The sequence below is a fragment of the Zootoca vivipara genome, chromosome 14, assembly GCF_965207765.1.
Source record: "Zootoca vivipara chromosome 14, rZooViv2.hap1.1, whole genome shotgun sequence".
NCBI lineage: Eukaryota > Metazoa > Chordata > Lepidosauria > Squamata > Lacertidae > Zootoca > Zootoca vivipara.
The window spans coordinates 44,288,619-44,302,941 of NC_142597.1; the positions used below are offsets into that span (position 1 = coordinate 44,288,619).

Genomic DNA, 14,323 nt, shown 5'->3' on the forward strand with positions numbered 1-14,323 from the left:
CCCGCCCTCCCTCCGCTGCCCTACTGGATCAAATGAAATGGATTGGATGCAAAACCTTGAGGGAGGGGAGGCAGTTCTGCGCCATAAACAAGCCTTCAGTGACACCGGCTAAGTGTTTTCCTGGATCTCCTCCCAATGCTGATGGAGCAAGATTTTTTTTCCTTGTTCCTTTTTAACTCTGCCACATGCATTAGAGCCAGCTTGTTCCCTGGGGGGATCTGCTTAGCCCCCCGCTGGACGTGTGCCACGGATGTGTCTCCAAAAGCCGCTCAGCCTGAGCAGCCAGGAGCCAACAATAATAGCACGTGTATGGGTGTGTGGTGCAATGGTTAGAGTGCTGGACTAGGACCTGGGAAAGACCAGGGTTCGAATCCCCGCTCAGCCATGACGTGACCTTGGCGGCCAGTCACTGCTTCTGTCAGCCTAACCTACCTCACAGGGTTGTTGTGAGGATGAAGTGGGCGGGGGGGGGGGAGAGCCAAGCACTCTACCTTGGGCTCCTTGGATGAAAAGGCAGCATATTAATTAGCACCCATCTGTCTCTGGAGACAATGGCGGAGTGTGGTTTGGGGGTGAAGTCAAACTGTCAGAAGGTTGCAGCGCCTGCTGTGGCTGTAGAGACAGATACAGGAGAGACATGTTCTGTTGCAGCTGGGGCAGAGGAAGACGTCCAGTGATGCACCTGGGCCTTTCTCCTCTCTCTGTGCTCCTCCCAGCGGTCATCGCTCCTCTGGTCACTGACTGCCTTTCTCCAGGCACTGCGGTCATCTGCAGGTTGCCTACAGGTAAGACAAGTCAGGAGATGGTCACAACAGCTCAGTCGCTAGAGCATGAGACTCCTAATCTCAGGGTCATGGATTCGAGTCCCACGTTGGGCAAAAGATTCCTGCATTGCTGGGGGTTGCACTAGATCAGGCATAGGCAACCTTGGCTCTCCAGATGTTTTGCAACTACAACTCCCATGATCCCTGACCACTGGGCCCTGTTAGCTGGGGATCATGGGAATTGTAGTTCCAAAACATCTGGAGAGCCAAGGTTGCCTATGCCTGCACTAGATGAACCCAACTCTACAATTCAATGATTCTATGATTATCCATGGGGGCAGCTGGCAGAAAGCAATACTGAGCTAGCACAGAGGTCTGACTCATTATAAGGCATCTTCCTACATTCCTCTTTAAATCAGCCTTTTTCCAGAAGTATGAGGGCAAGGACCTTGCTTTATTTTTATTTATTTTTTAGGTTAAAGGCCATAGCTCAGTGACAGAGCATCTGGCAGGATGAACCCACAAACATAAGCTCGTGGAATCTGGTGTGAGGCAGCGAGCCCACAGTTTCCATAGCCTCGCCTCCTACACCGGCCTCCTGCCACATCGGCCGTTTGGATCTTTTTGCCCACGCAGTACCTGGGCATTCTTGTGATGCCCTTTCAGCCCCCAAGATCCTGTGGGCAGCAAAAGTCCGGGACACCCACTACCCCCCAGTATGGACACAAAGGCCATCATTTTGCAGAGGAGCAACTTAAGCCTGCCTTTTGCCAGCTGCAAAACCATTCATTTTTGGTGTTATTCTTGTTCTAGAAGGGACTGTTGCCTTCCCCCACATGCGCCCACTTGACTGCTCCCATCAGTGGAACAGGCACTGCTACAAGGGCCACACATGATACCCATTTTGCAATTCAAGGAACTCAGCCTTTTTACCCTTCGGAACTCCCCGCCTGTTGACATCACTGCACACTTTTCGGCAGCTGATGAAAGCATTTTTGTGAAGGCAACAAGCTCACCTAGATGTTTAGAAAGCTGGCGCAGGTTTTAATCTGTTTCTTGGGTATTGCTGTTTTAACTTTTCAAGAGCTTTAAATTATTGTGGTTAGTCCACAATAATTATTATCAACGGTGGGGTGGAAGGTTCACAGGCTATGAAGGACTTGCTCACAAATTTATTAACAGCTGCACGAATTATTATAGCTAGGAAGTGGAAGGGGCAAGAAGAATATTAAATGGAAGAATGGTATAAAGAGGTGTGGGATATACTGTAGCTATTAATGATAAAGTAACATGTGCCATTAAGGAAATATGGGGAATATGCAGGAGAAATTATTTTGAGGAGATATAGAGGGTGTTTGTAGAATTTGTACTGTTAAAATGGAAAGGGGTCAATCCATCGCAAGAGGTGTTGAAATTTAGGGAAGTTGGATAGTTACAAGGGAATGGTCTCAGTGGTGGGGCACACATTTTGTTGAAGTCACCACTTGCTTTTAAATCAAAGGCAAATACATGAGGTGTGGTTCAGTGGCAGCGCACCTGCTTGGCATGCAGAAGGTCCTATATTCAATCCGTGGCATCTCCTGGCAGGGGTGGGAGCAGGACCTCAAAGTAAATATCTAAATATCTTCTTGTCCAGAAGAGGGCAACCAAAATGGTCAAAGGCCTGGAAATGATGCCTTATGAGGAACGGCTTAGGGAGCTGGGTATGTTTAGCCTGGAGAAGAGAAGGTTGAGGGGTGATATGATAGCCATGTTCAAATATATAAAAGGATGTCATATAGAGGAGGGAGAAAGGTTGTTTTCTGCTGCTCCAGAGAAGCGGACACGGAGCAATGGATTCAAACTACAAGAAATAAGATTCCACCTCAACATTAGGAAGAACTTCCTGACAGTAAGAGCTGTTCGGCAGTGGAATTTGCTACCAAGGAGTGTGGTGGACTCTCCTTCTTTGGAGGTCTTTAAGCAGAGGCTTGACAGGCATATGTCAAGAATGCTTTGATGGTGCTTCCTGCTTGGCAGGGGGTTGGACTGGATGGCCCTTGTGGTCTCTTCCAACTCTATGATTCTATGATTCTTGTTGTGGGTGGGTGAAGATGCCCTATAATATGGTCCACAAGGTGGCGCTCGACCACCACTTATAAAAACTCTGAATTTGATAGCCTTGAGCTAAACAATAGCATGGGGGTCTAATGATGGGAAAGAATCCAGACAGTTGCTGTCAGTCAGTGTAGACAATATTGAGCTAGATGGTCTGTCTCGGTGACAAGGCAGTGTGCCCCAGTCTCTGCACTTCAGAACACCTTTCCATGTCTTTAACACAAAGGCAGAGGGCGTCTGTTAAGGAAATTTATCCCCGGCTTCCGGTAAGAAACTCAGGGTGGCCTACATGGTGTCTCCGCATTCACAACGACCCTGTGAGGTAGTTTAGACTGAGGCAGTATGGCTGGCCCGAGGTCATCCAGGGAGGTTTGTGTCCAGGTATGGATTTGAACCCAGCCCCCTTGGGTCCATAGCCTGGCACTCCAACACAAGGTAGCCCAAGCAGTGCCTTATATATGTTGTGAGACTCCTATTCTCAGCAGTCCCAGCAGCCAGCATGCCCAATGGTCAGAGGAGATGGGAGCTAGGGTACAATAACTTCTGGAGGTTTGCTAACAGTTAACCATTAGATCACATTAGCTCACAAGCACCTGAATTTCCTAATTCTCCCACCAGAGAGAGCCAGAACACAATGCAACCTTCCTTTCAGGGATTGGCAGCGGAGGGAATCTGGACTCAACAAAATCAATGAAAATGGAGTGTATTAAGGAGGGGGGTCCATCTCTTGCCCCCCCCAACTCTGATGCATTCTCAATGCAAGGCGATTGGATGAAATGAAACAGGCACCTTTATCCTGCATAAACTTACAGCAGGGTAGGGTTGTTTTTTGACCACCCCACAGCAAGCTGTTAAAAGGCTGAGGAGCCCCCCCAGCCCCCCCTCAAAGAGAGAGAGCAACGTGGCCCGCTTTATGTATTTCCTCATTTATTGGACGTTTGTCAGCTGGAGCGATGGGAGCAACTTAACTAAATTAAACCAGCTAACATACAATGGGAATTGCATGAATTTATTTAGCCTTGCTGGCATCCCGTTTTGCCAAGGCGGTGGCAGGGAGGGGGAAGGGCAGCACTTTCCCCATGACGTAGTTAGCCCAAGCCCCCCTAGAAAAAAAGATGACCCCCCCATTGTCAAAACCACTCACCACAGAAGGGCGTTCACCCACACCCAGTTGTTGAGGGAAAGGGTCCCTTTAGCCTGGGGTGTGTGTGTGTGATGGGAGAGGAAGAATGAGCAACCTAACCCCCAACTGAATATATTCCCCCCCCAAGACCACGTGGCAATGGTGTTGATCCATACACAGTCCCCCTCCACACCCCACAAATCCCAACAGATTCAGATGACTTCCTCATTCTGTGCATAGTTAAACTATGGAACTCCCTGCCACAGGAGGCAGGGTTGGCCACCAACTATAGGATGGCTTTAAAAGAGGATTAGACAGAATCATGGAGGAGCAGAGGGCTATGGATGGCTCTCAGCTCTGCCTCCATGGCTGGAGGAAGCATTGCTTCTGAATCCCGGTTGCTGGAAACCACAGGAGGGGAGAGGGCGGCTCTTGCACTCGGAACCTGCTTGTGGGTTCCCCTTGGGGGCATCTGGTTGGCCACTGTGAGGCAGGACTAGATGGTGTGATCCTGCAGGGCTCTTTGTGGATTTGTGGATCCTGCAGGGCTCTTTGGGTTCTTTGATTTGTGGAGAATGGAAATCCTGGAGCAGAAGATGCAATAGGTTTTTTTAATGCAAAGCTGCTCTCTTGGCACAGCCCACCTGGGCTGGTTGCTAGAGGGGTGAGGAGGGGACCCAACAGCGCCCCATTTGTGTGGGGCAATGGGCAACCCAGATTAACGTTCTGCTTTGTCTGTGTGGCTGTGAGTGGCTGCTTCGTAAGAGAAAATAGCCCCAGGGGGAGAAGGGAAGGGGAGAGGCCCTGGCTTCTCAAAGCACACTCAACAGGGACTAGCCCCTTGGGGGCAGCCTTTAGTTAGTATAGGTGGTGGAAGAAGCACGATAGATTGGCTGTGGGATTAGGGACAGAGTCTCTCAAGGTCTGCAATCAAAGCATAACAGCAAGGAAACCAGCCTTAGTGAGCTGATAGATATTTTAAAAAGGCAGAAGAGATGCCTTCTATGCCTGCTCGATCACTGGTTTTTTTTCTTTGGTGGGGGAGTCCTTGTTAGCCCCCCTCCCTGTGGCTCAAGTGCACAGCTCGGATCCACCGCAGAATCCGCCCGATTCTATGGAGCATCCAGCTGTATCAGAGAGGCTCCCTCCCTGTTGAACCTCCGGTGACTACTGAATTATTATTATTATTTTTAATATTAATTACCAGGCAGTTTGAGCAAATTCTGATTTCATAGTGTTAACTGGTTTTTTCTTTTCACTGTATTGAGGAGCCTGTGCACTGCTGAGAGATGACTGTAATTAAGTGGTATATATTTATAAAAACAAATGGTGGGCTTGAGTGGAGCTTCCATGTCCAGATGCAGTTTACCCCTGAATACTAGCACTGTGGGTTAAACCACTGAGCCTAGGGCTTGCTGATCAGAAGGTCGGCGGTTCGAATCCTTGTGACGGGGTGAGCTCCCGTTGCTTGATCCCAGCTCCTGCCAACCTAGCAGTTCGAAAGCACATCAAAATGCAAGTAGATAAATAGGAACCGCTCCAAGCGGGAACGGCGTTTCCATGTGCTGCTCTGGTTTGCCAGAAGTGGCTTTGTCATGCTGGCCACATGACCTGGAAGCTATACGCCGGCTCCCTCGGCCAATAATGCGAGATGAGCGCGCAACCCCAGAGTCGGTCACGACTGGGCCTAATGGTCAGGGGTCCCTTTACCTTGACCTTTACTAGATGCTAGGGAAACAACCGTTGAGGAATGGTTACTGCCTTATTGTCCAGCTTCCCGGGACACCTGGCTGGCCATCATTGGAAGCAGGATGTCTGGGTGGGGGGATGGATCCTGATGTGGTTCAAGCCTTATTATTATTATTATTATTATTATTATTATTATTATTATTATTATTAAAAAAGAAACCCAAATACTTTGCCTTATTGGCCAAAACTATGAGGGTTTTTTTTTTTTTGCTGGTGCCCCAAACCTGTTTGTTCCTGCCTCATGCTAAACTCAGGTGCCTGTCTCTTATAATTCACACCCAGCCCCCCAGCCCCACTGCCCCTACAAGCCCCACATATTCAGAGCTAGGAGAGGTCTTCCTCGGAAAGCTTCCCCCCCCCTTCCCCGAACCTCAAGATTTACAGTGTGACAAGAAATCATCATGACACTAGGTCCGCCCGCCACCTATTACTGGGTGCTCCGGCTTGTAAATCTTGCCAACAGGGTGGAAAGCGATAAATCAAATGGGGGGAGGGGTTGGAGGGGGAGTTCCCTGTCCTGAAACACACACACACACACACACACACACACACACACACACACACACACACCAAAAAATGCTATATTTGCGCAAAACCTGAAATGACAATGGCAAGAAAACTAGGCTGTGTATGGGTTCCGTGAGCAGGTATACGCTAAGAAGAAAATAAATGTTGATGGAGACATAAAGTGCAGGTTTAAGTGGAGCCTCTAAGTTCAGCAGCAGTCTACCCAGTTTGTTTGTTTTTTGCAGGGAGTGAGAAAGGAGTCAGAGGTGGGGACATGATAGAAGTTTAATAATGCATGGCAAGGAGAAAGCGGATAAAGGAAAGTTTTTTCTCTCTCTCCTAACACTAGAACTCGGGGAGATCCAGTGAAGCTGAATATTCAGGGCAGATAACCTAATAATTAATAATAATTTAAATGTGTTTGTGGGAGGGGTGGTGGTTATTGTTTTGTTGTGTCTGCTTTAACTATTAATTTGTGCTTTTATCTTGTGAACCTCTCCTGAGATCTTTTGATGAAAGGTAGTGTATATAAATCTAATAAAATCACAAGATAATAAAAATAAAAGAAAGAAAAATAAAATAAGATAATAAAAATAAAAGAAAGAAGGAAAAATAAAAGAAAGTCCTTTCTCATACAGCGCATAGCTAGACTGTGGAACTCCCCGCCACAGGAGGCAGTGGACAAATTACTGGTAATGGAGGAGGACAGGGCTGTCGAGGGCTACTATCCACAATGGTTGGAGGCAGCCATGATTCTGAATCTCAATTGCTGGAAACCACAGGAAGGGAGAGTTGCTCTTGTGCTCGGATCCTGCATGCTGGTTTCCCTTCGGGGCACCTGCTTGGCCACTGTGAGAAGAGGATGCTAGGTTCAATGGGCCATGGGCCTGATCCAGCCTGGGCTCTCCTTATGCCCTTATGTTCTCCCTCCCGCCTCCATCTCCCGAGCTGCAAGGTGCAGGAATTTGCTCAGGGGGTCCCAGTCACGCCCCCCGCCCAAGGACCAGGAAGGAAGGGCGGTTGCGAGACAGATCGGAGCAGGTGATAAAAGAGACCCAGGGAAATAATTTGCTCCCTGCAAACACAGGCCTTCCTGTCCCCTTTTGGATCTGTGGCGGGACAAGGACCTCGGGGCAGGCAATTGTCTGGGCTAGCTGACACCCGACTTTTGGGATCGGCATTCCTAGGAGGTTTGGAGGTGGGGTGAGAGCAGGCAGGGAGGCGGTATGAGCAGGCAGTTGCAATCCCCTCCCTTTTAATCAATTCGTTCCCCCCAAATGAATGTGCATCCATTTCCACCTCTCTGTCTTCCTGAAGGCAGTCGTGGGCTGAGCCGCAAATGTGATTCCTTCTAGTTACGATGTCCTGCTGGACTGTTGCAATTGTTGGAGCGTTTCACACCGATCCTGGCCCGGCTGCATGGCCTGCCAAATAGCTTCCGCCCGCCCGATTCAAAGTGCTATAAAGCCTTAAACAGCTCAGGACCATAGCTGCCAAGTTTTCCCTTTTCTTGCGAGGAAGCCTATTCAGCATAAGGGAATTTCCCTTAAAAAAAGGGAGAACTTGGCAGCTATGCTCAGGACTGCAATACCTCAAGGATAGTATATACCAGGGGTCAGCAAACATTTTCAGCAGGGGGCCGGTCCACTGTCCCTCAGACCTTGTGGGGGGCCGGACTATATTTTGGAAAAAAATATGAACGAATTCCTTTGCCCCCAAAGAACCCAGAGATGCATCCTTCTTTCCTACTCTTCTTTCTCTCCCCTCTTTCCTTCCTCTCTCCCTCCTACCGGTACTCCCTCCTTCCTTCCTTCCTTAGCTCACTGTTCTAGCACCTGTTATTTTAACGGGCTTCAAGAAACTAGTTTTAAATAAAAGGACACATTCTACTCATGTAAAAACATGCTGAATCCCGGACCGTCCGCGGGCCGGATTTAGAAGGCGATTGGGCCGCATCTGGCCCCCAGGCCTTAGTTTGGGACCCCTGTTCTACAGCCTTTTAATGTTTGAGGGAGGTTATTGTCTCGCTGTTTTTGATTAAACCATTTATTTGTGTTTTTACCTTTTATTTTTATCTTGTGAATCGCCTCGATGTCACGTCTAATACATAATAATAAATAACAGACATCCTTGCTGCAGTCAAAAAGTGAGAAATGAGTTTGTTATCTTTAAGATCTTTATCAGCTTCAGAAAATAAATTTTAAAGTGCCAGGCCATCAATCCTTTGCACAATTGATGCCTTACAAACCTCTGGAACTGCCTGCTACAGGAAGTCACGACAGTCACTATGCTCAATTGGAAATATGCATAGGATGGCACTCCTGGATGAGTTCATGTGCAGGGTTGCACTGAGGATAAAGTAGGGCAGGGGAGAGACATTAAATGCCCCCTTGATCTCTGTGGAGGGAAGGTGAGAGATGCAATATAACCTCAAACAAAAAATGTCAACAAAACTGACAAATTGCTGTGTCCTTGTTGTCAGGCCCACAAACCTGAGAGGCAGCTCCTCCAACCTTCTTTCAACCTGTGTCTGATTTGTGTCCAGTAATTGATCACAGCAATTACTACCTGTTCCGTTTGTCTCTTGCCGTGCTCCTGCTTGGACCTTTTGAAGCCATGGCTAATTTCAGGGCTTGTGTCCAATAAATCAGGTGCGGGGAACCCCGAGGGAATGAGGATGGGAAGGGAGGGACTTCAAAGGGAGGCATGTTTGACACCTGCCTGGTTCTTCGTGGGGGCTGGAATCTTGCCTTGCCAAGAGGCCCAATTTATTTTTATTTTTTAAAAAGAAATTGGTGGAGGAGGAGAGGTCTAAATGAATAGCTAGCCACAGACACCTGGGAGAAAGGAGCCGGTGATTTAAAGGCAGAGTCTTTTCCTGGGAAGGCACCAAGGTGCTTATTACAACTTTTGGAGGGTCGAAGGGCTGATGGGAAAGGAAATTCCATCCTGAGTGTATGCAGAGCCTGGCTGCTGGATCAGGCCAAAGGGGGGGCCATCTAGTCCAGCATCCTCTCCTCACCATTGCAAGCAGAACAACAGCTCTCCCCTCCTGTGGTTCCCAGCACCCGGCATTCAGAAGCATTGCTGCCTTTGTCCGATGTGCTGGATATGATAATTTATGTACACTGCAAAAGCATTTGACTCATTCCACAGTATCGGGAGCTCTTGTTAGGCCGCCCACCCTGCAGTGTAGGCAAGGAACTTGAGTTCCTCTTCAGCTCGAGTTCCTTGCCTACACTGCAGGGCGGGCGGCCTAACAAGAGCTCCCGATATGGTGGAATGAGTGTGACAAAGAGGCACAGTGTTGCACGGGGGTGGGAAAATCTGGCATCTATGTGAGCGGCTTCCTGAAAAAGCTGGTGCCCCTCACCCCAGGATACCTGGAGGCTGGTGATAAAAAAAAAAAGTACCTGGGACGGGATTCCACGAGGTATAATTAAATCTCAGCCTCCAGGAGTTTGGAGGAGGAGAAGGAGGAGGAGTAGGAGGAGCCTGGTTCACAGGACTGTCCAGCAAAGATCTGCACAGGAGGAGGGAGAAAAATCGGCACAGAGAGGCTCTCGGCTCAAAAATGCCCAGAGCAGCCCCGGCGAGATTCATGAGCCACCTGGAACAGCAGGACCCCTGGGAAGGAGAGGCACAAGGTGTGCCCAGGCAAAGGACCTGCTTCCTGCAGCCTTGCAAGGCCAAGTCCTTGGCCTTCCCTGGGAACCCCGAGGAGGCCCCAGAGAAGCGCAGGGTCCGGCCCCTGCGCTCCAAAGCCCGGCGCATGGCCGCCAACGTCCGGGAGCGCAAGAGAATCCTCGATTACAACCAGGCCTTCAACGCCCTGCGGACGGCCCTCCGGCACGACCTGGGGGGCAAGCGCCTCTCCAAGATTGCCACCCTTCGCCGCGCCATCCACCGGATCGCCACCCTCTCCACGTCCCTCCGGTCCGGGCCTGCGGTGGGGTGGTCGTCCTGTGCCCATGCTGAGTGCCAGCTGACCCGGGGCGAAGGCAGCTTTAGGAACAGCCAGCCCAGCCTCCTCCAGCCTCTCTGGGATCCTGGATACAGTAAGGGGCCTCCGTTCCAGCCCAGTGCGACAGCATGCGTGAAGTGCCTTCCTGAGAACGCTTCCCTTCACTTCGCCGAAAACCCCAAAGAGGGCACTTATGGATCCAGCCCTGCCTGTTGTTGTCCAGCCGGCACCCTCCTCCTGGGGGGCCGAGCCCCCTACCAGCAAAGACTTGCAGACGGCGGCATTCAAAGTTGCCCTTCTGGGCATTTCCACTGGAAGTACGGCTTGTTCTGAGATGTGGACTCTTCAGCCTTGTGGTGAGGGCCATGATCCTCTGCGTCCCCTGAAGTTGGATCGGGACAGTTTTCCCTAGGATCTCACATTTCCCTGTTCCTCTGGCTGAGTTTCTAAAGGTAGACAGGTGCTTTATTGATTGTACCTTCATGGGGCAGAGACCTCTCTTAGGCGCTCCAGCTGATTTGTAAATATATACAGCGGCTTTTTGACTGCATGCTCCTGGGGGAATCTGTAAAATGCCATGCACACAGATGGAACTGTATAAATATATTATATTGTGATCTTGCAGCCATTGGCTACTGCAAGGATATTTGTGTCTTTGGGATGTTATTGGTTCCCAGAGAGGCCACCCGCCTTTGTGACTTTTCCTGAAATAATCTAATGGAATCACTGCCCTGGTCTGGAGTGCAGCCTCACCGCGAAGCAGCTGAGAGGCGACAATATTTCAAAGGGGCGTCAGAGGGGTACCCGCCACCAGGATTTGAGCCCCAGATGGTTTTCCACAAGGGAACGTGGTCCTCGGACCAGATGTGGAGGCTTAACCACTACAGCTAGAAACACTGACTTGGGATTCAGCCCCGCAGAACTCACCGGGGCTCGTTTCTCAGTAGATATCCATGGGCTTGGCACTTGTCAGCATCACTACAGTTCTGGGTGCAACTAGAATGCGGTGTGTGTGCGCGAACCAGCCGATGTCTTAAGAAGGAACAGAAAGAGTCCAGCTGAGAGACTCCAGTGCAGGCAGCAAGATAGGTGTGGTTTGTTTGTCTGTTTAGATCTGTTGGGGCATAAACTCTAGAGCTTGTAATCCACAAAGGGTGCGCCAGGGCATGCGAAGAGTGCTGCAAGATGAAAGTTAATTAAATAATCGAAGGCCAAAGCATTTTGGGCATGTCTCCCTTCTCTGATTTCGCCTCTTACTAATCCAGACTGTAGTGGGGGGCTGGGGCATGTGATGGCGATGGGAAGTAATTCTGCTCTACCAGGGTGCTGGCAGATCAGGGATTTCTAGCTGCGATTCCTGGGGTTGGACTAGATGACTCTTGGGGGTCCCTTCCAATGCTACAATACTATGATTTTCTCTGCGCACACACATACACACACACACACACGTCTGTTGTACTGCTCTGGCCTTGCCTCCTTCTAATTAGAAGAGGTTTTGTACCATCGCATAGAAAAACAGAGGGACGGATGGATTTTGCTGGAGGCAATCATTATTTCTCTCACGCATTCTTTAAAAACATTCATGTGTAAGAGCGAAGATGGCCTCCCATTTTTATTCAGAGATTTTTCTGTTGCTTTTTTTTTGTTGTTTAAAAGGATGAGCTTTAGCTATCTGGAGTTGGGAGATCTGCACCGATGTAACAGAGTCACTTGATAAAACCAGTTGCTGTGTTTCTGCGACGCTCCTTTTGCTTAGCCGCTGAGATCCTCGTGCAATTACTGTATCTGCAACGTACTTAACATTATCAGTATAGTTGTCGGTATTGTGCAGTTATCTGTTCACTGTCCTGAATGGTGGAGCAATTTGTTTTCCCAAATCAATATAACCTCCTTCGCATTTTTGACCAATATTGGGAAGGGCTTTAAGCAAAGTGACAGAGCACTTGCTTTGGATCCGGAAGGTCCCAGGTTCAGTCCCCGGTGGCATCGCCAAGTAGGGCTCGAAATGTCAGGGCAGATAAAAGACTTCTTCACGCAGCACAGAGTTAAACTATGGAACTCCCTCCCATAGGAGGCACAGGTGGCTTTCACTGAGGAATTCATGGATTAGTATCGATGGCTACCAGCCATGATGGAGGCAGCCATGCTTCTGAATGTCCCTTAGAATCATAGAATCATAGAGTTGGAAGAGACCACAAGGGCCATCCAATCCAACACTATCAAAGCATTCTTGGCATATGCCTGTCAAGCCTCTGCTTAAAGACCTCCAAAGAAGGAGACTCCACCACACTCCTTGGCAGCAAATTCCACTGCCGAACAGCTCTTACTGTCAAGAAGTTCTTCCTCATGTTTAGGTGGAATCTTCTTTCTTGTAGTTTGAATACATTGCTCCATGTCCGCTTCTCTGGAGCAGCAGAAAACAATCTTTCTCCCTCCTCCATATGACATCCTTTCATATATTTGAACATGGCTATCATATCACCCCTTAACCTTCTCTTCTCCAGGCTAAACATACCCAGCTCCCTAAGCCGTTCCTCATAAGGCATCGTTTCCAGGCCTTTGACCATTTTGGTTGCCCTCCTCTGGACACGTTCCAGCTTGTCAGTACCCTTCTTGAACTGTGGTGCCCAGAACTGGACACAGTATTCCAGGTGAGGTCAGACACCAGTGGTACTATTACTTCCCTAGATCTAGATGCTATACTCCTATTGATGCAGCCCAGAATTGCATTGGCTTTTTTAGCTGCTGCATCACACTGCTTAAGAAACTGCAGCAGGGGAAACTGCAGCAGAAACTTGCTGGAAACTACAGCAGGGGAGAGGGACCCTGTGTTCAAATCCTGCTTGGTGTTTTCCCACAGGCATCTGGTTGGCCACTGTGACAAGAGGATGCTGGATTAGTTGGGCCAAGGGCCTGATCCAGCAGGCTGCCTTTATGTCATTACCCCCTGCCTTGAAACCGTGGAGAATCACTTCCAGACAGTATAGAGAGCTAGATGGACCAATGATATGACTCAGTGGAATGTATCTTCCTATGTTCCTGTTTAGATCAGCCCTATATTCATGAGGACTGGAATCTTACTTTGTGTTACTTGCAGGCTTCCCATTGGGGCATTTGGTTGACTGCAGAATCCCGGAACATGCACCTTGCTACTATCCACAAATAGGTTGTGGGGCTCAGAACACCACTGCTTCCATAAGTGTTTTCCTTCCTTCTTTGCAAAGGAGTCCTCCAGGGAAACAGCAATATGAGACCCCGGCGAAAGGAAGGAGATTCTGCTCTATTGAGCTTGACCCACACAAACTTCTGAGCACCACAGAAGTCTTCTTCAAGCAGAGAAGGGAATGGCATCAACGTTCCAACCCATTTTGTTCTCTGTGTGATGCAGAAATCTTGCTTGGTAGCAGCAGGGGGGGAAGGGAAATGTAGATTATATTCCTGGGTGGGTGACCCAGCCAGAAAATTCCTCATGGGATCCACAAGGTGGCACTCTGCACCAGTTCTAAACTCTGCACATAGAAGGTCCAGGTACCATCCCAGCATCTCCAGGTAAGACAACAGTTGCAAAGCATTGGCCACTCAATGCTGAGCTAGATGGACCAATGGCCTGATTCAGTATAAAGTAGCTCCCCCTGTTTCTATTTAATACAGCCTTTTATTCAGATCCATGAGGACTGGGATCTTGCATATTTTTTTAGGATGGTTCAGAGGCGCAGCACATGCAAAAGGTCCCAGGTTCAAAATCTGCAGGGAGGCTGAGAATGTCCCCGTGCCCCTGAAACCCTGGAGAGCCACGGCTGCCAGTCAGGGTAGACAATACTGAGCTAGAGGGTCTGCCGACTTGGCCTAAAGCCTATGCTCATCATTGCTCGTGCATTTCCACAGCAGATGCAAAGCTGACATGCTGGTATGTGCATCCTGCAACAACACTCCCCTCCCCCCCCCAAGGACCAGTAAAATGCTCAGTCCCTTGAAAACTGGGGGGTGGTGCCTGCCTCATGATAAAAGTCAGTACAGCTGAAACTAAGTGACATCGAGTGCTTCTCCCTTTCATAGACTTGAAATAGTATTTGGCAGCAACTAAAAATGTTGCCCCTGAAAATGGGCCAAGCCACATCC

General features: G+C 49.2%; 2 protein-coding genes across 2 annotated transcripts in view; one reads left to right on the forward strand and one right to left on the reverse strand.

Moving 5' to 3' along the window:
• Positions 1–506: 506 nt before the first annotated feature.
• Positions 507–14,323, reverse strand: part of GOSR1 (golgi SNAP receptor complex member 1) — an 82,678-nt gene continuing 68,861 nt past the window's right edge. Inside the window, exon 8 of the mRNA XM_088657571.1 lies at positions 507–779. Within this exon, the coding sequence (XP_088513697.1) occupies positions 587–779 (193 nt within the window). The 3' untranslated portion in view covers positions 507–586. The remainder of the gene's footprint in view (positions 780–14,323) is intronic.
• Positions 9,763–10,537, forward strand: BHLHA9 (basic helix-loop-helix family member a9). The gene has a single exon (XM_088657877.1). The coding sequence runs from the start codon at positions 9,815–9,817 to the stop codon at positions 10,535–10,537; it is 723 nt and encodes a 240-aa protein (XP_088514003.1). The 5' UTR covers positions 9,763–9,814.

Excerpts from the sequence above, each read along its gene's own strand:
- BHLHA9 (XM_088657877.1), top strand. The coding sequence starts at position 9,815 with ATGCCCAGAGCAGCCCCGGCGAGATTCATGAGCCACCTGGAACAGCAG.